Genomic DNA, 27,459 nt, shown 5'->3' with positions numbered 1-27,459 from the left:
TTGTGGTTGCGCGTATGCAATGGTTGGATGTGGTCTCTACCTTGAGCAACGTTATATGGTCTTGTCTTTCAACAATGACTTATGTAGTCCCACTCTACTGCGATGACTTTATGTGGCCACATTTTTCTGCGATGGCTGGTGTGCGTGGTCGCCAGTATATGTTTTTTTGCGTCTATCATTATGTGACAAATTGTACTGGTGCTATTTTTTGTAGGTTTGTGCTTGTGGTAGCCGTATATAGGGTTTACTATAATTTGTTTGATTGTGCGAATTCACTTCAAATCAATTTCTTGGTCACTAAAGCATTAGTGTACCCAAATGACACTCTATATTTGTTTATGATGTTGAATGAAATACCATTCTATTTCTTTAAAAACAAAAAAAAAACGTCTGGAACAAACTTGAAAACATTATTGTTATTATTTTTTAGGCAATCCCAATTGCATCATTATTATCTTAGACGACTTTCACTGCCCCAATAATATTTAATTACCTAGTCGATCATTGTAATTACTATGATCGATTTCCACCATGATCACTCAAACTAGCTAGAAGTTAATTTTAAATCACATACAGTTCACTTTTTTCATAGTCAAGTTCTGTTCACCTTGCAAGTTGCAAAAAATGAAAATAAAAATAGAGAAGAAAACAAACAAGAAATAGAAACTTCTGTGAAGATGAATAATATAATTATCATAATGACCACGTGATGATCATTACGCATAATTCACCACAAAAGTATTTATTTTGGTATTATAAACATTCTTGTGAAACAAAAATCATATATATGCAATATATATGGCCTAAAAGTGGCACATGTATGACAATTTTCATAATAATTCATCATTTGAATTTATTCAGAATGATCACTTGTTCTATTTGTTCTCTGGTCATAAGTCATAACGCGATTTGGTTTTGGCTAAAAATATTGCTTGAGTTTTGTTTTTGTCTCGGGTACTGTCGTTTGGCTTCTTGCCCGAACATGCATCAGTGATCACTGCAGTACTCGTTTTCGATCAGCTGTTGGAGTTGGAACTTGGATCACCGACCGCTGTTAGGGTTTGATTCCTTTATTTCCGCGTGATACTAATATTAACCAACAAAGAACATATATATAACTCCAAAAGTATCACTTGCCTCTCATTATTTCCATTATGTACGGATTCTAGACGATCGAGAAGCAAAACAATTTAATGTTAGTTTCATATGGATTGCAGCACATGTAGTTTTATATTTTATAATAACTTGTTTGTTCTTGGGCTGCTGATCGAATACATACTGTTGTATATTGTGCTAACTGGAGAAATGAACAAATATACTTGCATGCAGTTCAAAGAAAAAAAAAAAAAACAACGAAAAAAAGAAACAAAAATAATTGGGTTTATTTCTAAGGCGACCTGCCAACTAATTAGACAGTCTAATGATACGTTTATTTCCACATGTTGAAAAAAGGCACAAGTTTGAAACGTTGTGTGTTTGTGTCTGTCTATATATATATCTCTTCCTCCCGCAATGATCAAAAGAATAGGGTTGAACAGGAGAGGAGAATTGGATGCAAATAGTCTAATTAACTAGCGTAGAGCTATAGAAACATACGTATGTATAAGTATTTTCTCATAGAGTTAATTTGTTGTCTCACGTTATATAGGTTAAGAAACCTTGCAATGAGTTAATTACATGAAATTTTCTATGTAAACACTACTTAAGATTCATAAAAGAATAATGATCATAAAACTTTTTTTGTATATCTTGAATGAAGTTGCACTTAAGTATTTACATCCCACCCTAATTGTTTACAGTATTCCCAGTGTTTTCATAAAAGATGAGGCTTTTAGATATCGATATAGCTAGGGGTCCAAAATCTTAAGTTGTCATTAAGGAATAATTTAGGTACTTTGTGTGCAATTGTATGACAATAAAACCATATACCACATAGAGCTAGTTTGGGGTTGATGTGTTGTAAAAAAAAAAAAAAAAAAAGTGTTGTTTTTAGAAGTAGGGGTAGAGCTGCTTCTGCTTTGTGCTGTTTTTAGCCCATGATTTTTACAAAAAGCAATTTTTTCTTTCATTTACCAAACACAATTTTAGTCCCAACTTTTTTAAAAAGCTGTTTTTTAATAATTTCAGCAATCCCAAACCAACCCTTAACCCAGCAGTACTGCAGAACATGCATGCATCATATTGGCAATGCAACTTTTTTATTGACATATGATCTTTAGATAAATAAATACAGGGTGAACTGTCAATTTAGTCCCTAAATTATCACTTGAGTGAAAATTAGGTCCCTGAACTATTTTTTTTTTCCTAGAAAAATCAGTCCTTGAATTATAAAAATCTGCTAATTACATCCCTAATATTAAAATCCTTCAAAGTGATGGTGGTGGTGAATATTGCAACACTAGGTTCAAAAATTTCTTACTAGACAAGGGAATTATACACTAAAGATCATGTCTAAATACATCTGAGCAAAATGGCTCTGCTGAAAGAAAGTACATGCACATTGTTGAAATTGCATTGACCTTACTGAGTACTGCAAAATTACCTTCCCAGTTTTGATTTCATGCATGTCCAAGTTCTGTGTACTTAATTAATAGAATGCCTTGTCACACCTTATCTATGAAATTCTCCATACACCTGTTTATTTGGTAAACCTCCTGTCTTGGCACATTTAAAAGTATTTTGTTGTAGTTGTCTCCCATTGTTAAAACTTATAACACAAACAAACTTCAGTCCAAAATTGTTCAATGTGTTTTCTTAAGGTATGCAGGTCAATACAAAGAGTATATTTATTTCAATCCAATTTCAGGTAGGTTTTATGTCTCAAGACATGTTCTCTCTGATGAAACTAATTTTCCTTACAAAATGTTAGTTTCAAAATCAACAGTGTCTTCAACTTTGGCACCTTCCACACCACCATCTGTTGCATCAGTAGTCACAAGTCAAAATGTCATTATCTCTCATACAACATCTCCATCTTATGTATCTACACCATCAAATCAACCCAATAAAGCTGAGTCTTTCACTGAACCAGCTAGTGCCTTAGAGTCTTTGAATTCACCACCTAGAGCTTCATAGTTATTCAATTCCATTTTGTCCCAGACCCTTTATCTAGTGCCTTAGAGTCTTTGAGCTCATCAAGTGATAGTATCTCAGGTTCTTCAGCATCTACACAGTCTCCAGTTCCTGTGGATCCTGATTTTCAACCTGAAAGTCTCAAAGTTGCTCTTCCTATACCATCTGTGAGTTTACATCCAATGTAAACAAGGTCCAAAAGTGGTATTATCAAGGAGAAAGCCTTTGTAGCTTCTATTTCAGCTTCTAGAATTCAATTGGAGAACCAACATCATTCAAATCTACTAGTAAGGCAAAAGAATGGAAGGCAACTATGCAAGATGAAACTAATGCTTTACATGCTCAACATACTTGGTATTTTGTTCCATTTCCATTTGGTAAAAACTTGGTTGGATGTAAATGGGTCTATAAAATTAAGAAACATCCAAATTGCTCTATAGTAAGGTATCAAGAGAAAGACATTGATTATAGTGAAACATTCAACCCAGTTGACAACCACTGTCAGACTTATTTTAGCACTTGCAGCTCAATTCAATTGGTCTTTAAGGCAGCTTGATGTTAAAAAAAAAAAAAAAAAAAACTTTTTTACGTGGTGATCTAACTGAAGATGTCTATATGACACAACCACTTGGTTTTGTCAATGCCAATAATCCATCTAACTTTGTATGCAATCTTCAAACATCTTTGTATGGACTTAAACATGCTTTAAGAGCTTGGAATGAAAAGTTCACCAGTTTCTTACCAGGTTTGGGGTTTCAGGCTTCACTTGCAGATCCATCTTTGTTTGTGAAACATACCTCTCTTGGTATTGGGGTTCTCTTGCTATATGTTGATGATATCATTCTTACTGGGAGTAATTCTTCTGATATTGCTGTTGTGATAAAAGAGTTGACAATAACATTTGACATGCAGGATTTGGGTCAGTTAAACTATTTTCTGGGATTGCAAATTACCTATCATTATAATGGTTTATTTGTATCTTAGCAAATGTGTATCAAGGATTTAATGGTTAAAGTGGATATGAGCAATTCCAAACCATGTGCTACACATTGCCTTCCATATCACAGATTGTTAAAAGAAGATAGAGCACCATATGATAGTCCAGATCCATATAGGAGTGTAGTGGGTGCCTTGCGGTATTTGACCTTCACCGGGCCAAATATTGCATTTGCAGTCAATCATTGTTGTTAGTTTGTGTAGTCAAAAGAATCCCATGTTTTAGCAGTCAAAAGAATCCTTAGGTATCTTAGTGGTACACTTGATTATGGCATACATTTTCAACCTGGCAAGCTATCTCTGCAAGCATATAGTGATGTAGATTGGGTAGGAGACCCTAACGATCGAAGGTCTACTTCTGGTTACATAGTTTATCTTGGGTCTAGTCCAATCTCTTAGGCTTCTACGAAACAACACACAATATCTTGATCCTCCACTGAGGCTAAGTATTGATCTTTAGCTATAGAAGCCATAGAATTATCATGGATTGGACAACTTTTATGTGATCTTCATGTGCCTCTTTATATTCCTCCCTTGATGTTTTGTGATAATATTAGTGCTATAGCACTGTCATCAAATCCAATGTTTCATTCCAGAGTAAAACATATCGAAATAGACTACCATTTCATTAGAGAAAGGGTGATTAAAGGTGATTTAGTTGTGCATCATGTTTCTTCAAAAGCACAGTTTGTTGATATATTGACCAAAGGTTTGTCTATGTCATTGTTTCAAGAACACTGTTCCAATCTCATGCTAGGTTCTAACAAGCATGAGATTGAGGGGGGGATGTGAGGATGACAAGGATCAAACTGCAATCAAGGATCAAGATGCTGCCATGTGTCAGTAGATTAGGTAATATGGTTGTTGAGTTAGTTATGTTTGTTGAGAGATAGATTACTTAGAGAGTAAGCAATGTAACTAGTATAAAAGGAAAGATTATTGTTGTATTCATAATTGTGAAAAATATCAGAAGCATGTCTCAATTCTCTCTCTCTCTTAACTTCTCTCTCTACCTTCTGCAACCATACTATCTGATAATCTTCAAGCTCAGACTTGTACATTTCAACAGGTTGATCTGATTTGTAACAAAGGACCCAAAGAAAAAAAATTGAATGAATCTCAATAGGGCAATAGTATTGAATATCGTCACAAAAACAAGTGTAAACCCTCCTTCAAAAGAGAAGCAACTATATTTTAAACAACTCTTTAGATGTAAAAGGTTAACCTGTTGTTTTCTATAAATATAGCTTAGCTACCAACCAAAACGCTACCATTGTTTTGGAGTACATCGGTAAAATAAGGGCAACAATATTTTAAACAACTTACGTACATACTTATAATCTTTTTCACATTCTCGCGTCAACGCGGGCCTACTGTGTATATAAATATATGTTGAAACTTTCCTATTTTGCTGCTGGAGACTACTACCGTGGCAGATCAGGTAAACCGTTGATCACCAAGACTTGCACATAAATACTTTATGATGGATTTGCGGTCTTTGCCACTCGTTTGACTGACTTGAAGTCTTCGAAATGCTGCCTTCCTCAGTTGTTAGTTCTGCTTCGAGTTTTATTAATTTTCTTTGCATGTTATATATATGAACTCAACCCGTGAGAAATGGGCTCTCAGATATTAAAAATTTTGTGGACTAATGCAATTTATGGGTCTTTTTCCTAACAAATTATATACTTATACAGTTATAGTAGGTCTTTTAAGACGGCTTTGATATGCCATACATAAATTCACAACTGATGCTCTTTCAACTCATAAGTCTTCACACACATACATATAGGTATTTATTTAAATTTATCCGTATATATTGTTGAGAACATCCACACTACAAGAAAAATAGGATAAAACAACATTAAAAACAAGTGTATTTTTTCTCTTGTAAAAATCATGCTTTGACATATGGAACGCACGGTGTTATATACCATAAGCTTTATTTCACAATGTTCAAGTATTGCGTTGCTAAAAATTAGTACGATTACGTGCATGTTCCCATTGTAAACCGGTTTTTTTTTAATTTTAAAAATATCATTGCGCGTTGTTATTTATGTTCAGTAATGCAACATGTTCTTGAACATTGTGGATTATCTATTCTATTAAGAGAAGAGGGCTTGCCAACTTTTTGCGCCCTTTTCTTCCAATTTTGCCCTCACTTTTGAATACACAGTGTTGACATGAGGAGGGCCAAATAGTAATTTTGTATCTTTTGAACTTTTCCCTATTTTGCCCTCACCTTTGATATATAATATTTACATAACAAGGGAAAAATAGTAATTTTATATCAAAAATATTTACATAAGATAAAAAATATGCACTTATTAAGAGAAATTATCCAACCATCATTTTTTCATACAGGTAAGTGAAATCATGATGTTTTTTGGATAGTATGAATGAACTGAAACGGTTGTGCTTGAGGCGAACGTGGGAAGAGGTGGTCGGTTGAAGAGGCTTAAATTTTGTCAATTATATCCCTATTTTCCCTATTTTACCCTCATTTTTTTAGAAAATGACAATCATATACCTATCTTTCCTATGACAAAAATATACCCTTACTAAGATAAACTATCTTATCATCATTGTCTCATACTTTTTTTTAAAATTTTAAAAACTAATCACACTCCTTAATAAAAAAAATAAAAAATAAAATGAAATTGTTCACAAACACAAAGTGTGTGCTCATCTTAATAGAATAAATAATTACAACGTTCTTCTACAAGCCCCGTAAAAAAAAAACTAAAAAACTAAAAAATAGGCGCTAAGCAAAAATTTAAAACAATTGGCGGTTTCTATAAAATAAAAAATACATATATACGCAAATTAGCTTTACATAGATACTTGATTATTATTATTATTGCTAGTATATCCCCATACACTTTGTATGTATGGACAATTTTTATTTTTGTTTTTAAAATGAGGGAGAGGGAGAGGGAGAGGGAGAGAAAGAGTGAGTGTGGAAATGGGGATGAATTTTTGTTTTTATTTTTTAAATTAGAGATTTGTTAGAATTACATATGTAGGTAATGTTTTTAATAAAATTGTAAAATTTAGATTGTGCAAAATTAATTTATTGATCATAATTTTATTTTATGATAGGAGATAAAAATGTTTTTTCACCTTCTTTTAGTTGACAAAGAAAGTTTCATTAATGTATAGTTTAGATTATTAATGTGAGTGTGGAAAAGTGTTTAATACTAATTTGTTGAAGATGACTACTACTTGACGGATTTGCTGTTGGCTAGATTGTATACATCAGCGTTGGTCCGATATCCCATAGGGCAATGGCAATGAGGTTATTGAAAATTTAAATTATGTAGCATTGCTTGTTTAATTATGTAGCATTGGTTTCATTTTTCTTTTAAAATACAAGATATATAGCCACTCAGTACTATCGTTTGATGGTATTTCTTTTTGCTTAGAAGTGAGAGGTTTTAAGGTTCAAATCACATGGATGACAAATTTGACACCAAATTAAGATGCTCATTGTATGGCTTAACCGAACTTCCCCTCCCTTAGTATAAAAATATCGATGTACTAAAAAAAAGTACAAGATATACAAGACTAAGGTGACATGGACTCGTTCAATCACTAAACCCTTCTCTTGCTCTTATTCTATCGATTCAATGCAACCTTTTCATTACCTTGCTTAGGACTCTCGAAATCTCAAGGACGAACATGCCCTCAACTTCTTATACTAGCTACGTACGTTGCGGTTTAACTCCTAGCAAGTTGGATAGATCTGAGATCCAACTGAAGCTCCATATGGGATTCTTAATTCGATTAATACTAAAACCCCTAATTAACAATTTGGCTTATACACAACATGCATCGACCCTAACGTGTGAGTCATTTTTTTTAACTCGATTGAGCTATACCTAGATTAATCAAGTTTTCATCTGTTATTTTTTTCGTTTAACTAATTAAGTTATTATTTTCCAAGTATATAATATACATCCACGAGCTGGCCTTAATATATATCCACATATATATATATATATAGTTAATTAAACGGTTCTTTAGATATAGATCCTTACAATTCTTATTTCCCAACCCACCTAATTCTAAACATCAAAATAAAATCCAAATTTGAAAAAGACCGCCAAATAAAAAAGTAATTGACCTATTATTACAAAATATTTACAATTTGTGCCACAATATTCAAATCAAATCAATAAATATTATTACTTACCTTAGTTATAATGAACAAATAATTATTGCACATACTATTGCCCCTAACACACACACACACACACACATACATAAATACATTGAAAAATATATCATACTACTAAAAGTTCAATATACATATAATTGACCTATATGTATATAGTACTACTATATGTTCAAATATATATACGCGCAATACTAACATATATGTTAAAAAATTATTATATGTAATTAGTTTACCTATTTTTATATTTATTGTGACATCCCACATCGCCCAGGGGAGTGATCCTTATATGTATATTCCCATCTCTACCTAGCACGAGGCCTTTTGGGAGCTCACTGGCTTCGGGTTCCATCGGAACTCTGAAGTTAAGCGAGAAGGGGGCTAGAGCAATCCCATGATGGGTGACCCATTGGGAAGTTGCTCGTGAGTTCCCAAAAACAAAACCGTGAGGGAATGGTAAGCTCAAAGCGGACAATATCGTGCTACGGTGGTGGAGCGGGCCCTAGAAGTGATTCGCCTTGGGCCGGGATGTGACATTTGGTATTAGAGCCTAACCCTGGTCGCGAGTGTGCCGACGAGGACGTCTGGCCCCTAAGGGGGGTGGATTGTGACATCCCACGTCGCCCAGGGGAGTGATCCTTATATGTATATTCTTATCTCTACCTAGCACGAGGCATTTTGGGAGCTCACTGGCTTCGGGTTCCATCGGAACTCCGAAGTTAAGCGAGAAGGGGGTTAAAGCAATCCTATGATGGGTAACCCACTGGGAAGTTGCTCGTGAGTTCCCAAAAACAAAACCGTGAGGGAATGGTAAGCCCAAAGCGGACAATATCGTGCTACGGTGGTGGAGCGGGCCTGGGAAGTGATCCGCCCCGGGCCAAGATGTGACATTTATAATAAGCAAATAATATTTTGTAGGTAAATTAATAATATTTTGTAGATAAATTAGTATTAAATAAAATAATATTGCTTTATTACATAGGTAAATTATTTTGATGTATTTTGCATATATTGGGTTTGTTTATTATCTAGGTAAATTATTTTTCATGTATTTTACATAGATAGGATAAATTATTTTGAACAATCTAACATTTTAAAATTTTAATAGTAGGTGCACTATTTGAATCAAATAACATTTTTTTTTTTAGGTAAATTATTTTGCATGAAATTTTACAGATATTAGTCATTTTTTATGTATATGTGTGAAATAATTTACCTACATTAATATGTAAAATATAATTTTAGTGACTTAATTAATGACACACCCCGACCGAAATTAGGGCGTGCTGGTCGTCACATGAGGGTGACGTAACCATGTGCACAGTGCAGAAGCTAAGAATAATAATAAAAGTACGAATAAATAAAAACCAAGCTATACACTGAGTAGATAACATACATATGCAAGCGTAAGTGTGAAAAATAATATTCAGAGCACAAAAGACCAAGTGCAGTCCAGAGGAACAAACACTAATGAAACACACCCAGAGGTGGTCTTACACTGGTGATAATCTGTCAGATATGCCGAGAATTCCTCGTGAGCCACCAAAAGAGCAATCCAAACTAGAACCTAGAGGGGCGCAAAACAGAAAGTGTGAGTGGACAAAAACAAAGCTTTTCAAACTCATTTCATTATCAAAGTTCTAACCCCTCGCCGCCTGTATAGTTTCCTAGAAAAATAGAATATATACACATATAGAAAACATGCTCAGAAATATGCCATGTCGAATGCCTCTACATAAAATGTAAGAAAACCAGGTAATGTCAATCAATGCAATGTAGTCTGTCAGCCGAAGCCACCTAACGTGACTTGTACGGCTGAATCTAGAGCTCAAATCTCCAACTCACTAACTGTACCTGCACACGAGTCGGAACCACCTAAAGTGGTCTGTACGACAAAACTGGGTGTAAATAAGTATGCTCAAGTGCTACGATTATGTGAAGATTGGACGAATAATCGCGGGTCACCTATAAGTCGAAACCACCTATAGTGGTCTGTACGACAGGACTGTGCACCTAACTTGGATTCAAGATGAGCGTGTGGCGCGGGAGGTGAACATCACGTGAAGGACTGTGCCCTACTATGGGCGAGAGCGCTAACACTGAGGGTGCAGGTTATGAGCTATCTATGCATCTCATATCACTACTAATCACAAACATAAACCATAACTTACCTGGCACTAATGAAACACACCCAGAGGTGGTCTTACACTGGTGATAATCTGTCAGATATGCCGAGAATTCCTCGTGAGCCACCAAAAGAGCAATCCAAACTAGAACCTAGAGGGGCGCAAAACAGAAAGTGTGAGTGGACAAAAACAAAGCTTTTCAAACTCATTTCATTATCAAAGTTCTAACCCCTCGCCGCCTGTATAGTTTCCTAGAAAAATAGAATATATACACATATAGAAAACATGCTCAGAAATATGCCATCTCGAATGCCTCTACATAAAATGTAAGAAAACCAGGTAATGTCAATCAATGCAATGTAGTCTGTCAGCCGAAGCCACCTAACGTGACTTGTACGGCTGAATCTAGAGCTCAAATCTCCAACTCACTAACTGTACCTGCACACGAGTCGGAACCACCTAAAGTGGTCTGTACGACAAAACTGGGTGTAAATAAGTATGCTCAAGTGCTACGATTACGTGAAGATTGGACGAATAATCGCGGGTCACCTATAAGTCGAAACCACCTATAGTGGTCTGTACGACAGGACTGTGCACCTAACTTGGATTCAAGATGAGCGTGTGGCGCGGGAGGTGAACATCACGTGAAGGACTGTGCCCTACTATGGGCGAGAGTGCTAACACTGAGGGTGCAGGTTATGAGCTATCTATGCATCTCATATCACTACTAATCACAAACATAAACCATAACTTACCTGTCACTTACCTGTGCGTCTGCAGCACCAAACATACATATATGTAACTACTAATGCATAACTAAATAGGCAAACGCAATGCATGGCATTTAAAACATATAAACGTTTCATTTCATTTTCTGGGAAAATCACTAGTATATAGGTATATATGGAAAACCAAAAGCCCACTCACTGGTATGTAGAAGGGTCGTAACCCCCTTGTCTCGAGTGAATGCGCTTGTCCTCAGGATAGGTCTCACCTATATGCGAAACAACTATAAAAACGTTAATTTAAAGCACATAACCAGAACTAGGTAATAACTTCTCATACAATGCTCAAATGGGGTGTATGAATACACCAACGTGATCTACTCAACCTCATGAACATCCCCATATTTTAAAAATAATTTTCTGACGTCACACGCGCCCCCACGCGCCGGCCAAGGCACAACCACACGCGCCGCCCACGCGCAGGCACGTGCCTAGCACACTGACGGTGTCAGTTAACGCCGTTAGGAATATTCCGTTAAAACTAACAGATTCCGTTAAAGTTAACCTAACGCTGTTAAGAATATTCCGTCCAAACTGACGGAATATTCCGTCGTCTTCTCCGGCCAACCTCCGGTGCCTTCGTCATCGCCGGAAAACTGGAAAATTTTCTAATCTTTGTTTCTCACTCGTTTTCCCACCAAATTCCATGAAATTGGTACCAAAATGAAGCTTACAACTAGTAGAACAAAATCTTACTACTTTCAAAGCACTAAAACCAATGGAATATCGCCGGAAAAACTTGACAAAATCCGGCCAAACCTGCAACTCATGATCCCGACGTCCAAAACCTTCAAGCGAACCGCCCCGAGCTTCCTAAGGACCTCACCAAGCTTCCTAGAAACCTAAAATTCCCAAAAACGCACGATTTTACGTGTGCATGAACAATGACCAATTCGGGGATCTCGAGTTCGACGTGAAAGCAAAGGTTTCCTTATCTGAAATGGGTATGGTTAAACTCGTATGGACCTCACGAACACAAAGGTATGGTTTTCTTCCTCGATCTGTAACGTTTTCAAGTGATTTGGTTCTTATCCGTACGTAAATGATGAAGAAGAGGGAGAGAGAGATACGGAACAGGGAAGGTGATAAGAATGAGTGTGGGTGTGTGTGTGGGGTCCAAAAGCAACCAACCAAATCCCCAAAACAACCACACAACGAAACAAAATCACTAGGGGCAAAATCGTCATTTTACCCTTATGGTACGAAAAATCTGGGACGAGCTGTCACAATTAAACATGCCAATATATTCGACATGTTTTATTGTTATTATATATTAGGCAATGAATTTATAACAAATGTTTTTTTTTAGTAAAATTGTTAATATTCTCCCTTATAATTTGCATGGCATTAATTGTGTACATTAAACATTCAAACAAGGGTATTTTAGGCATTTAGAAAAATTTAAATGTGTTAAGGTAAACATAATTAATGAATTTGTTGATGGGGAATCTAGTGAATGAAATTTATTTGAAAAAAAAAACTTATGTCGGATTTTATGTGAAGAAAATTAAGTTTCAAAGGCTAAAGTTATATTTTCAGTTAATTAAATAAATAAAAGGTATGTTGCAATGGTCAAATGATACATGTTATTCACAACAGAAAATTATATAAAGGTATTTGGACAAAATTGTTTGATGAAAAAAATGAAGGAGATGGATGTGGACCGAATTAAAGTCTAAGTAAAAGATGATATACTATGACATTTTTCAAGCACTGTACGTAAACCACACATGCATACTATTAACAGATCGAGACACGACCAGCTCAATATCCAGGTGTCAAAATTTGTGACGTTCAAAATGGGCATTCCATACAGTTGACACCGCTAACGACGTGTTTGACTTTTGATAACAGCTATATTAAGCTAGACAAAAATTATATTATATTATAAATTTGCATGTTGTATAAATAAAAATAATAACCTTTAACAAAAATAAAAAATAAAAAAAATCACCATTTGCAGTAACCTAGCTAATGGGCAATGTAACTAATACGATAAATTTTGTGGAATTTAGTTACATATTTGACTTTTGATACCGAATATATACTTGACTTTTGAAACCAAATATCCTATTTTTTCTTCTTTATGTAATTTTCTATTCTTGATTTCATGAATGAGCAAGAATAGGAAAATTATGTAATACTATTTAATTGAAGGAAAAAAAACATTCGGTATAATTTAATTTAAACTTTGTTGTAATGCAATAACGTCTAAATATAATATCTACATTTTCTAATTAATCCACAAGATGCATATAAAACCAATTACAAAATGTTTGATTAGTTTATTATGCATCAAAGAATATTAAAGATTGCTGGATCAACAACTTAATCAGTTTCACTTTCTTTAAGATCTTGATGAATTGTTTTGAAAGCTGAGTTTTCCCTTTCAGCCTTTCTTCGAAGGTTTACAACTTTACACCCTCCCTTGGACTCCGTACACGTAAATCAAAGGTGTATGGTACTGAAATTTGTGATGATTTTTTTATTTTTTTATTTTTTTCCTTTTTCATATTGATGGCGATGCGAAGTTGAAATATTTGATGTGCGCTTGTAATAATGGCATTTCACCCTAAAAATGACTTTCAGTGCCCACCAATTTAGTTTCTCAATCAAGCTACTCATATAATATTATATATCGCTATAAGGAAAGATAGCAATCACTACAGTAAATGGTAGCAAAAGGTTTTGACTCTAGCCGTCACTTTCGATATAGGTTTGAAGTTGCAAGGCGTGAAAGTTGTCGAATTGCTTCTGGTTCGGATTAGCCAATACGGTACTAAGGGTTTAGGACTGGTATGGACCATAGCTCTCTTCGGGATGCCGGGAGGAGGTGGAGGGTAGCACTGTCTTGTCATTTTAGTTTCAAATCTATCTATGTATGAAAGGATGGAGCTATTTGATTTGTTGTACTCACTTCACTTGGTTTTCTGAACTCATGGTGGTGATTAGGTGATTCGGTTAGGCCATGAGTATTGTACTCCCTATCACAATATTAGTTTGAAGTTTTTGTTCTCATATGATCTCCGTGTAACACAAGATCTAGCAATTCTCTATTAATCCTTGTAATCTTGCCGTTCTTGATGAACTTGACTTTCAACGAAGTGTTGGCATCCACACATTGCTTTGCAATTGATCATGCTTTATTTTAATTTTTTTAATTTCGTTCGCGTGAATCCTTTTCGAGATAATTTTGTTTTATTTTATTTTATTTTTTTATAAGTATGTATCTGTAATGTCTTTTATTCAAAAAATGGAGTGCCGCCACCCCCCATTGATTTTCCTTAACCAATAATCATCATAAATATCAGTCGAATAATAAAGGGTGTATCAGACATGTCATCTTCCCTTGAAGTAAGCTTACTAGCTAGCTAATCAATTTGAGGGTTGAGCCTGACCATTTGGATTTACCTTGACGTATCTGAAGCACTCGGACGGTGCCGACCCTTCATTCTCCAGTTATGAAGTGAACCCTTGTATGCATCTTGCTCTTAAATGCGATTCAAATAATTGAAAAGAAAATTTTGTGTTGCTCTATCCAACGTTGAATTTTAGAGCTCACCGTTGATAAACAGGATAATATATGGGATCCACATGTAGAGCTTTGCGTGGGCACAAAACTTTCTACAATGAGAAACCTAATCTAGCTAGTTTCTAAACCTTTTTTATTTTTTATTTTTTAAAGAAAGGGGATAGCTGGTGGCTTCACCAGAATAATCTATCATTTCAGGGTCGAGAAAACTCACAGAGGCATTTTACCCTCTCCTGGCCACTATTGTGCGATTCACTAGTCCCATGAATCGAATTCAGAACTTGCCGTGTGGAATACAAGTCTGGAATTCATTCCCAACCACTGAGCCACCCCGTGATAGTTGCTTGTTTCTAAATCATTATATATATATATATGAGAACCAGATGCAATATCAGCAGAGCAGATACATGATAATGACTCTGTTGGCCTTTGGGATATATCTCCTTCTCAAAGCAGAAAGTCATGTCATATGAAAAGGAACTCGCGAAAAGAATTTTTATGAGTCCTCATCACATACTTGTAAAATTTTCCCAAGTCGAGTATATATATATATGCACATGCAATTAAATTGCTTGGCAAGTGGGTAAACCCTAGAGTTTCAAAGAGGCATGATTTTGACATTTTATCAATAAAGGCAAAAAATTTGATGTATGAAAATTCTAATTGACATTTTATCAAATTTATCATTTTGGAAATTCGAACTAAAAATCTCTTACATACAAGTGGAGAGAAATACCACTAGAAGACGTATCACGCACTCAAAGACATGTGAAATCTCTAGCAGCAAGCTATTATTATGAACTCTTCCATTAAAAAAATTAATTTAACATTGTATGAGTCATTGACCGGCATATAAAAAATTAAACTGATTAAAACAAATAATAAACTTGATCTTAATCATTTAGAAGAAATACTGATAACTTACAATTTCTTGAACACAAGATATATTGTCCAAAGAAAAAATACATTTTTTTTTAATTCATGATTTTATCATAATTGAAGAGGCAAAGACCTCACAAGTTGACCGCATAGCGCAGTGGATTAGCGCGTTTGACTTCGGATCAAAAGGTCGTGGGTTCGACTCCCACTGTGGTCGCAAATGTTGTCTTTTTATTTTTAATCTTTTTTTTAACTTTCTTTTTGGGCTCCAATTTAGAGTCCATTTTTTACAATGGGCCTTCTATGTGGAGTATATCCTGTCCACTCTGTTAGGCCCAAAGTTGGCCCGGTTTTTGGTTTAGGAGAAGTTTGGTGAAACTCCAGCTAGCATCGGGAAGCCTGCATTCGGATTCGCACACATTATATTTTGGGATGAACAATTCAAATACATCTCTCACAATCTTCTCAAATCTCAAATAGACAACCCACTCCTCACCTATGTGCACCAATTTCTAATGCTATACACAACAATCTACCACTTAACATGAAATTAATAAATCAAATTAAGTTAACATAAATATGTACCTTTTGTCACATTATTATTAAGAAATATAATCTCGTCGCTTAACACTGACACGTTTTATAATTTGGTTGAATTAATTTATGGGGGGTGCTATTGGTTACATCACATGTTAAGGTTTGATTAAAACATGTCACGTCTTTCTTGTCTATATATAAAGCCAACACCTAAAATGATGAAGCTTTCAACATATAAAGAATGCCCTCTGTAACATCCCACATAGTCCAGGGAAGTGATTCTTAAATGTATATTCCTATTCCTACCTAGCACGAGGCCTTTTGGGAGCTTACTGGCTTTGGGTTCCATTGGAACTCTGAAGTTAAGCGAGTAGTGTGCGAGAGCATTCCCAGGATGGGTGACCCATCGGGAAGTTCTCGTGTGAGTTCCTAGAAACGAAACCGTGAGGGCGTAGTCGGAGCCCAAAGCGGACAATATTGTGCTACGGTGGTGGAGCGGGCCCGGGAAGTGATCCGTCCCGGGCCAGGATGTGACAATTTGGTATCAGAGCCTAACCCTGGCCGCGTGTGTGCCAACGAGGACGTCGGGCTCCTAAGGGGGGTGGATTGTAACATCCCACATCACCCATGGGAGTGATCCTTAAATGTATATTCCTATTCCTACCTAGCACGAGGCCTTTTGGGAGCTTACTGGCTTCGGGTTCCATTGGAACTCCGAAGTTAAGTGAGTAGCACGCGAGAGCATTCCCAGGATGGGTGACCCATCGAGAAGTTCTCGTGTGAGTTCCCAGAAACAAAACCGTAAGGGCGTAGTCGGAGCCCAAAGCGGACAATACCGTGCTACGGTGGTGGAGCGGGCCCGGGAAGTGATTCGCCCCGGGCGGGGATGTGACACCCCTTCTCTAAGTCTATAATCACATGCAATTATTATTATTATTTCAAAATATAGCTGATTAATTCATTAATTAATGACAAAAAATAACTGAAATAAATGTATGACACTACAATTTGAGGCTAACAATATCACGTGAGATTAAAATCACGCTCATACTTTGCACACAATAATATGTTTCAAAATATATCTGATTAATGCGCTAATTTATAGGTTCAGATTTAATTCTGTGTAGTAAACCGTGTTACATATATTTAATTTAACTATTAAATTTAATTATTACAACCATAATGGTGAAAATGTGTTGAGTTCTTACATGATGACATAAGTTTAAATTCTGTCGATAACTAATTTGACAAAATTTATCTTTTGAACAAAAAAAAAAAAAAAAAAACCAAACTAAGGATCTTCCAATTTTAATCACAATTCAATCCCACTCAGTGGTATGTAAAATTGCTGATTTATAATCAAAGAACAGTTCCACGACACCGTCACATGACTCACATCCTCGTTGTCGTTGGTACCATATTTCCCCCACACACCAACTGCCACCCGCGCGTTTCATCACCATAGTCTGGGTCCATTCAAATTGCAAATCCCTTCCTAATTACTCAAAGCAGGCCCCTCCAAAATCTCATCACATATTTCTCCGTTCCTCCATCTCTCCATCACCATAACCACCTCTTCTCAAACACACAGACCTTCCATACTCCCAATCAAATCACGCACACTCTCTCCCCCACTAACCCTTTTCGCCTGAACCAGAAAGTCTCTGCCTTTCTCCCTAAACAAGCACCAGAAGAAGGGAGAGAGAGCAAATCTCAATCCCCATATTCCAATGATGAAGCAACTGCACAAGCAATCAAGCTTGAACCACCGACGGGACGAAGAGATCCCATCGACCCTCAGCTCCCCCTACTCCACCAAAGCTCCCAAGCACCCCCGATCCCTCCCCAGATCCATCAACTACCTCTTCAAGGAGCAGCGCCTCCTCTTCATCCTCGTCGGCATTCTCATCGGCTCCACCTTCTTCATCCTCCAGCCCACCCTCTCCCGCCTCGGCCCCTCCGATCCCAACTCCGCCGCCACCTCCGTCTCCAGAACCTTCTCCACCGCCCACGACCTCGTCTCCAAGCCCACCCATGCCAAGGTCGGTCGCGTCCCTGTTGCGCTCGGCCAGCGGAGGCTGCGAATCGTCGTCACCGGCGGAGCTGGGTTCGTCGGGTCCCACCTCGTTGATAAGCTCATTGACAGAGGTAATGATGTCATTGTGATTGATAATTTCTTCACTGGGAGGAAGGACAATCTGGTGCACCATTTCGGGAACCCGAGGTTCGAGCTCATTAGGCACGACGTCGTCGAGCCGATTCTGCTGGAGGTGGATCAGATCTACCATTTGGCTTGCCCTGCCTCCCCTGTTCATTACAAGTATAACCCAGTCAAGACAATCATATCCTTTTCAATCAATTATACTTTTTTCCTAGTTTTCGCAGTTTTTATTGAATTCAGGCATTTGGGCGGTTGTTTTTGGCTTCATTTTTTGGGTTGAATTATGAAAGTTTAGTTTTTGAGGTCCTTGACTGTGATTACAAGACCAATGTGATGGGTACTCTTAATATGTTGGGACTTGCCAAGCGAATCGGGGCGCGGTTTCTGCTCACTAGTACGAGTGAAGTTTATGGGGACCCTCTGGAGCATCCTCAGAAGGAAACTTACTGGGGAAACGTAAATCCTATAGGTGCGTTGGTTGTTATTCTTGCATTTTCTTTTCCTTTTATATCTTAGATGTTTTCGTCTACAATGCATTTTTGTTGTTTAATGTGTTTACGCGTGTGTGCGTTCGAAAATGAATAGGTGAGAGGAGTTGCTATGATGAAGGAAAGAGGACAGCAGAGACGTTGGCAATGGATTATCATCGAGGTGCCGATGTTGAGGTGACTGAAAGTTTGATTCTGATGCTCAGTTGTAAATGAACTATTGGAATCCATAATTTGATGCGCAGATCTTTTGGCGTGCAGATGTAGAATGTTAATGTCATTTTTCACATTTTAGTAGAATTATATAGGATTTTATATCCATATCTCCAATCTGGTCTTCCATGACCATTTAATTCTTGAGAAACTGCATACTTTTGTCAATTTACTAACTTAGTGGTACCCGCCCCCCTCTTTTTCCAGTTGCATTGGGAGTTTTCATGGTGACATTAGACTGTGGGTGATCTAGTCTGTTCCTTTAAATTCATTTCACGTATTCTACTTTATACATATTCTTTCTCTTGGAAAACTGTTCTGTTCTATACTTTAGTTGTCATTTTAAATGTTGATTCGGTGGACTTTTAAATATGCCATAGTTTTAAAGCTACCAAAAACTGCACATACATTAAGGGTTGCAAGTTATCAAAGTATTATTTGGGCTTTCCCTTTACGGTAGCTTGAACTATATGGTAATGCCAACTTGAAGCTTAGCCAAGTGAATTTATTTATTTGGGCTTTCCATGTATAGTTGTTTTGAGCTTTCTGGTAATTCAAATTTTTACCCTGCACCAGTTGCACTTTTACTTGATCCTTGACCGAAGTATACAAGTCGTCTTTCCATTTCTTAACCTTGTCTCATCCAAATCCTTTTCTATCTTGCAGAAGTTGTAACTAATGTGGTTGAAAGTAAGATAGGATTTGCCTTGGCTCGTTTACCATGATTGACTTGTCAAGCTCACATAAAGCTTTCTCTTTTCAGGTGCGTATTGCTCGAATTTTCAACACGTATGGGCCACGTATGTGTTTAGATGATGGGCGTGTGGTTAGCAATTTTGTTGCACAGGTTAATACTACCCTTTCCTTTTAAAGTGATTTGAATCTCTTCAACTAATAACTCATGAATACTAAAAGTTTTGCAATGTGATTCTCATTGTTGTGTTATTCTAACAACATTGGCGGTCCGTGCAGGCTATCCGCAAACAACCATTGACTGTGTATGGTGATGGTAAACAAACACGAAGCTTTCAATATGTCTCCGATTTGGTATGCCAGACTTTCTATATCATTATAGTTCTTTCGTTGCAACTTTTGCTCATGCCGTATTACTGATGTATATTCTTCATGCTTGCCACTTTTTTATTTTTGTACTTTAAAACGTGTACATTGTGTGGCTGAAACAATAGATCTCATGATCACCGGGAAATTCTAGAAGTAGTTTCATTTTAGGACATGGCAGATGTTCTTATAGAACACTTTTTGCAATGACAGGTCAATGGACTGATGGCATTGATGGACGGAGAACATGTGGGACCTTTCAACCTGGGTAATCCAGGGGAGTTCACCATGCTTGAGCTTGCTGAGGTTTGTCTTAAACCTCGTTTCCGTAAATTTAATATTTTTCATGTACCATTTAGACTTCAGAAAATGCTATAAGATGCTTGGGCCCTAATTCTTTTAAAGCACTTTTAGCATTTTGCTTTCTTTTATCCTTGTTTGTTACAAGATTTGGTATTCTAAGTAATTTTTATGCCCACAACAGTGAGAGATTCTACTATGGCACTCTCAAATTTTCTGTTGTTCCTGATGAACAGGTTGTCAAAGATACAATTGATTCAAGTGCGACAATAGAATTTAGACCAAATACTGCTGATGATCCACACAAGAGGAAGCCCGATATTAGCAAAGCCAAGGAGCTATTGAACTGGGAGCCGAAAGTCTCGCTGAGGGAAGGACTGCCTCTAATGGTGAGTGATTTCCAGAATCGCATTTTAAATGAAGATGAAGGAAAAGGGATTAACTAAGAATGAGGAGAACCAGTATGTATAGTGTGAAGCACGACTGTATCAAATCGATTCGTTTATTATTGTCATCCTCGGTTCACATTTACCTGGCAATTCAAGCAAAATGCCACTGTAGGAAATGTATCTATTTAACGACCGTGCTTGACCAGCAGAGAGTCTGCAGTCACTAGATTTTGATGAAATATTTTTACCACATTTTCTGGCACACTGTGGTGGTGGAAGGGTGCATCTTCTCTTATTCTTTTTTACTGTTTTTGGTATCTTGAAGGGAGAGTAAATTCTGCCTGCAGAAAAGCCTAATACTGATCAAAGTATTGGTAGCTTGAATTCTTTCTGGTGTTATATGAGGCCCAATGGGTATTCCATAACATTTTTAAAACCAAAGAAGAGAGAAAATGGAAGGGTTTTGCCTTGACCACCCTTCCTTGATCGGCGCTTGCCCCTCTCTTGTCATCACCGTGAATCCTCTTTGTCAGTTCCTTTCAACTTTGGTCGAAGCTCGATTGAGGATGGGAAGGGGGTGACCGGAATTAAGCAAAAGGGGACATCGGAGTGGGGAAGGTGGAGGCTCGCTGGCTCCGCAGTCCTCTCTCTTTGATTTTTCCTTTTTCGTTTGGGAACTGTTATTGGCATTCTTAAGATCTCATTCTTAAAATCTCAATCCACACCTCTATATTTCTGATTTATCTATTTTAATTCTTTTAATTTGATTTTCGGTTTTGCCCTTGTATTGTTTTAATGTGCCTAGAATTTTGAAAACCTCATTAAGTATAATTTTAATGACTAAAATAAATTGGTGGGAATGCTTGGGTTTTGAGCATGTTTTTCATTTTTTTGAAAGCCTAATTAATCTTTCATTTGGAATTGATTTTGCTGACGATAAAAATTGGAGGGATTTCTGGTAGATTTGTTTTCTTTCCAGATTTCCTATGAAACAAATAGCATAGCAAATGTCACAAATAACATCTTTCTTCCTTCTTTTCAACAAAATAAAATTGTTGCTAAAGGCAACATGTAATCCTTCTAAAATATGACATAATAGTTGTGTGGTTATCACAGTTCATATCTTGACCATCATAACAAGGAATAATCTCATGTTCTTTTTCTAGAGTTTTAACCAACATAGCATCCAAACGTATATGTATCAGCAATTGCCTCCACATCTCAAACAAAGCCTGAAGCCTGTTTCCATTTCCTTGATAATCAAACTCTAATCTTCAATTGCCTCCACATCTCAATGAAGCACACAAATATGCATCAGCAAAGTGCATAACCTGTATATCATAATAAAATATACCAAAACAATTAGAAAACATACAAATATGTCCTATGTAGTCTATTTGCAGACTTTAGTTGTTACACATGCAAGAGAAATTTCAGTTGAGGGAACACAAACTAATTTCAAGTCCCAACCAAGATGAACGTGATTTAAAGAGTAATTATAAAAAAAGAATGTACAAGTATGTCTCTGTTCAAAATCTACAATCATACCACAAAACTCATGCAGCTCTCTCGTTGAGTTCGCAGGTTCGACGGTTGTGGCCAACACTGTTACAAATGCTACATTTTCGGGAGTTCTCAACTATCTTAAACGACGAAGGCTCATGCTGTGTGAAGTTAGATTCCTTTCTCTTCTTTGACTTTGATGAACGACCTTGAATAGTAGGCTCAAGAATTAAAGGAAGAGAAGAAATTGGGATAGCTACCTTTTGGTACCTTCTTTTTCAAAAATGGGCATTTTTTTCGTATTTCAATTTAAAATCTGTCAGAAGATCACTTTTTTCATCTTTATCACCATCCAAGTTAACATCACAAACATCACTAAACAATCTTGTATCAATCCTCCATTGCTCATGTACGTCCTTCAATTGCAATTCACTTCTCACTTCTCTAATCATGTGTGCACAAGGAAGGCCCATTGTTTTTTTTTTTTTTTTTAAATGGCCCTTATATCTAGATAAAACATCAGTGGATTTTGCTAATTCATATTGCTTATGTAACTCATCCAGTGCAAACATAGATACATGAGTAACAAGTTCTTTAAAGAAGGGAATTCAAAGTCTATGTGACACACGAATCTTCTCACTTGAGAGTCGAACTTTGATTTCTTGAAATTGATTTCTTAACCCAATCATCTTCGTTTTCAAAATGAGACTTACAATTTGTAAGGATATTTTTCTCAATATGCCAGACACATAAAATATTTGTAGTTTTAGGGAAGACAATTTCTATCACTTTCATCAACGCCAATTCCCTATCTGATATAATAGGCACTGGATGATTATCAATTCCCACAAGTTTACTAAACACTGTCAGTGCCCATACACAATCCTCTTCCTCGTCCTTTTGCAAAAAGGCAAAACAAGAATAAAATGATGTGTTGAAACTTGAGACCCCAATGATATCCAACAATGGCATCTTCTACTTATTAGTCTTATAGGTGCAATCCATCAAAAAAACATTTGAGTAGCTCTTAGTCAGTGCAATTGAAATGGGATGGGCAAAGAACAAATGAGTCAAATGACCATTCTAATCATACTCAATGTTATAAGTGAAACCACCTTGACCAAGTTCGTCCAACAAGGCTTGAACAACCGTACGTCCTCCTACACTCTGCTTCATAATCTTATACCTTTCATTATAGACACTTTGAGAAATTTCTTAAAGATTAGGATTACTTTGACGAAATGAAGAAAGAATCTGGTGAGGTGGTATACTAGCCATGGTCATTTGTTTAATGCGCAAGATTTCGTCTTCTAAAAATTGACGACAATAGGGATGCCCATACATGTCAGTTGAAGGATCATGGTTATGTGACAAATTTTTTATGTCCACCTTCCAAAATCCTTCTTGTTTCTTCTTTCCCCAAATTTCAAAAGGACAATTTATCAATCGAGATGTTGTTTTCCTTTTCTTGTCCTCTAACGAAAGATTAGTATTTCGATAATTACCACCTCTATCACAACCAATGATAACATATATATCAGCCTTCGATCTCCGAATAATAGTTGCATACCCTTGCTTTAATGCAATTTCACGAACAATACCAAGGATGTCTTCCCGACTTTGAAAGTTCTTTTCAGTCAAAGAGCATTGTGTCATGTTCACTGATCTTTATTTGACTCCCTAGATAAAAATAAACTTAGTTTTATAGCATGTGAACCATTTATTTCAACATAATATATAGTAACTTACTAACAATGGAAGCTATCATACTAGTTAATAAAACTAAAGAAGTTGGTCGAATGAGAAGTCAATTAATAAGGGGGTAGAGCTCATTACATGAAAAGCAAATCAGGGTAAAAAAAAACAAGCATTCAAAGGGTAGCAACAAAAAAACTTATTCATGAAATTGCATTGCACCAACAAATAAATTTGTCTACTGGAAAACCCCAATTCTAATCCATGAAATTGAATATCTAATTCATGTTATTGAGATTGAAATACAAATATGTTCAAACTCATAATGAAACACCTATAATACTAAAAATAATTAAACGAGTAAATAAAAAGAACAAAAAATCATGAGAAGACATACTATGAAAATTTGATTCAAGAGAGTTAGAAGGATTACTCAAGTCTAACATTTCTTCCATTTCACCATTGTAAATTTCACCAAAACTTTTCAGTAGTATCGGGTCCATATATGGTTGTTCATCCATGAATTACCCAAAAAAAAAAAATGAAGAATTTTGCTCAGACCAAGAGTAAAAAAGCCTGAGCACGAAGAAATGACTGACTTGATAAAGTAGCCACCGATTCTATATGGAGCTAGAGTCTTTTGCATATATGCTCAGACTCGAGAGTAAAAGATTACTTGCTTCTAGAGCACAAAAGGTCTTTACAACTCCCCATAAATATTTACCCATATTTATGTCATCATACTTAATGAAGTTTTCAAGATTGTAGACACTAAAAGTAATATAGTGGTAAAATAGAAAATCACATAATAGCTTGAGATTTTGGGAGTGTCAATAATAGCTCATTTTCGTTTTTCTTTTAGTGTAGTTGTCAATGTTCTGGGTGTGCAGAACGAATACCATAATTATAAAAGTTTGGCAATTAGGTGTTAAATTTAGAGTTCCGATAAATCACAAGACAATCAAGTCCACACCTGTCACTAATGTCGGACATCAGCTTCGGCTTCAGGTTGCTCTGTATTTAACAGAAGATATTGTTGTATCACTGAATTTATACAATTATTGTGCTTCTATTTCTCATCACATAAGATATATAGCCATTGAGATATATTCATCCATTGACACAATTTTCTCCGCTTTTGGAATTTGGAGCAATTAGTGGGTATGAACGAAAAGGGGTGATAATTATTTTACTTGTTAAGCAAGAATGAGTAAAATCCATCAACTTCAAATCACTTTTATATACGCAAACCCTTTTTATCCCAACAGCTTGGCTCTGCCGACCTAAAATCCAAGAAAGTTTTGTTTATTTTTTGCCTTTTCCTTTTGAATTTGTTGGTAAAAGTTGGAATTTGGGATTAATGTCATATGCCATAATGCCAAGCCATGTAGCCATGCATGGTTTGGGTTCTTAGTCCCTCCCTGGGAAGTGGGACCATCTCGTCTAGAAGTAATGAAAAAGCTTTCCTCTCACTTACAGCACACGTCTATATATAATTTTCTAATAAAGTTTTGACCCAACTTCAAAGCCAAAAAGAAGAAAGACAACCTTCTAAACAACCCCACCATTTTCCACCTCCATGCAATACAATGTGCCATTTCTCATAACATCCTTATTTTTCTTCTTAAAAAGATCCTCCATGTCTTTTGTCTTTTGACAGAGTCTATAACCATAAGAATGATTTACATAAAACGAACTCATTGTTACCGTAACATTTTGATCAAGTAATACGTTGTTATGTGGAGATAAAATTACTCATATCAATGCAATATTAGACTGAGATGCTATGATAACGGTGAACTCATTGTATATAAATTGTCTCCTAAACTATAGCTTATGAATACGGGGACTCAATTAGGTTGGCAGGGGATAAAAAGAAGAAAATGAAAGGAGTTAGATGAATCATGATAGCCATTTATATAAGCATCTGTTCCCAGAAGGCTTTGAGAAGTAGAAATATCACGAGAGTGAGTGATTTTGAGTCTCATCCATCCACATAAAAGAAAGAAAAATATCAAAATGGGAGTTTTAACGAAACACTTCCGGTACTGTTTACTTTTAATAAAAAAATCTCATTTTTACCTTTTCCTGGTACTATTTACTACATCTTTATTTATCATTTTTTATTAAAATTAAAATTTTTTTATACTTTTCGTTAATTTTTCTTTTATTTATTTGCAAACTTATATGCTGGCAGCATTTATTTCAAAGGAATCTAAATAATTGCATGATAAATATCATCTGGAAAGCTTTCCTTTCATATTTTTGTTCCGTTGCTGGTGTGGTGTGATTGGCTTCTTAGGAAAGTTTTTGTAGGGCCTTCTTTAATTCTTCAAACCTTTATTTTTCTCTTTTCAGTTTTTTTTTAGTTTTAATTTCAATATAATTTCAGTTTTCACTTAAAAAGAAAATTTCTTGACCTCAGGTACAAAAAGAAATGCTTTTAGTCAACTAAGTTACTTACAAGCTCCTTGCGATTTCAATATGATTTGAACCCACGACATATACTAGGGGATACCAAGTTACTTTGAGTGACTATCCTGTTGCATATTATAATATGGAGAGAGACATGATTGATGTATCACAAAGTTAAAACAGAATATTTATGAGGGCAATTAGTTGGATAGACCAATTTTTGACATCTGGTTGCAAAAATGATCAATTTTTATAATGTGATTCCTATATTATCTTTGTGTGATTATTATGCTATTGATATATGATTAACATGTCATCATTACTAAAATATGACCATTTATACAATTAAACGTCAAAAACTAATTATTTCAGCTAATTATCCTATTCATAAATTAGTACACATATTACAATATAAGTGAATTTGTAACATCCGAGTGACTCACACTGAAACTGAGGAAGCCGTTGGTCTGTCTCTTCTGATCAATTGTTTGTTTTCATTTAAAAAAACAAAACATATCGGGAACAAGTTGCTGCCAAGCGTGTGAATAAGTAGTGAAAATAAATTTGTAGGGCATGCATGCCCCAGCAGGCCAACAGTTTATCAGACTATACAATAAATTAGTTCTAGCAGGACTCAATTTCATATTAAATTCACTTTCCTATATTATATAAATCTTAAGGTTAAAGCATCCAAAGGAAATTGTCACGGGATCGTCCACACTTATCAAGTTAAAGTTAGGATATTTAGCTCTGTAATTACACGAACAAATGCCCTAATTAAATATCTATTTATCTTGGTCCCAGTGCACCATCTGCAATTTCTGATGCTCTCATGATCCAGCCCTAAATTACTTGAAAAAAGAAAAAAAAATGATACCTGAAGGAATACCAAAAATATAATAATATTACAAATGTAAGTTATACAACTACCCATGTATGGCACACCGACACTCCTACATTAATTCATCTAACTGCACAAAGGCTACCACTTACTGATATGGTGTAGTAATATTCATTTTCACTTTTAAGTAAGGTTTTAAGTTTGATTTTTGTCAAAGGCGAATTTGAACTACATTATTGTTAGTTGATTATGAGGATTAACCTACTCCTCTACCCCTTCGTATAAATAATA

General features: G+C 35.9%; 1 protein-coding gene and 1 non-coding gene across 2 annotated transcripts; both read left to right on the top strand.

Annotated features, from left to right (window-relative positions):
* Positions 1-15,710: 15,710 nt before the first annotated feature.
* Positions 15,711-15,784, top strand: TRNAR-UCG (transfer RNA arginine (anticodon UCG)). The gene has a single exon. It is a non-coding gene; the product is annotated as a tRNA-Arg (tRNA).
* A 1,768-nt stretch (positions 15,785-17,552) lies between these two features.
* Positions 17,553-20,964, top strand: LOC137744953 (UDP-glucuronic acid decarboxylase 1-like). The gene is made up of 7 exons (XM_068484778.1): positions 17,553-18,447; positions 18,588-18,734; positions 18,851-18,930; positions 19,730-19,813; positions 19,939-20,013; positions 20,239-20,331; positions 20,562-20,964. The coding sequence occupies exons 1-7, from the start codon at positions 17,835-17,837 to the stop codon at positions 20,769-20,771; spliced, it is 1,302 nt and encodes a 433-aa protein (XP_068340879.1). The 5' UTR covers positions 17,553-17,834; the 3' UTR covers positions 20,772-20,964.
* The last annotated feature ends 6,495 nt before the right edge of the window (positions 20,965-27,459 follow it).

The sequence above is a fragment of the Pyrus communis genome, chromosome 9 (assembly GCF_963583255.1).
Source record: "Pyrus communis chromosome 9, drPyrComm1.1, whole genome shotgun sequence".
NCBI lineage: Eukaryota > Viridiplantae > Streptophyta > Magnoliopsida > Rosales > Rosaceae > Pyrus > Pyrus communis.
The sequence above is the reverse complement of the archived record's forward strand: the minus strand, read 5'-3'. Positions and strand labels throughout refer to the sequence as shown.

Bases quoted from the DNA above. Each gene is read 5' to 3' on its own strand.
- LOC137744953 (XM_068484778.1), top strand. From the start codon at position 17,835: ATGATGAAGCAACTGCACAAGCAATCAAGCTTGAACCACCGACGGGAC. The intron at 19,814-19,938 runs GTTAATACTACC...CGGTCCGTGCAG, and splicing joins TTAGCAATTTTGTTGCACAG to GCTATCCGCAAACAACCATT. The intron at 20,014-20,238 runs GTATGCCAGACT...TTGCAATGACAG, and splicing joins TTCAATATGTCTCCGATTTG to GTCAATGGACTGATGGCATT.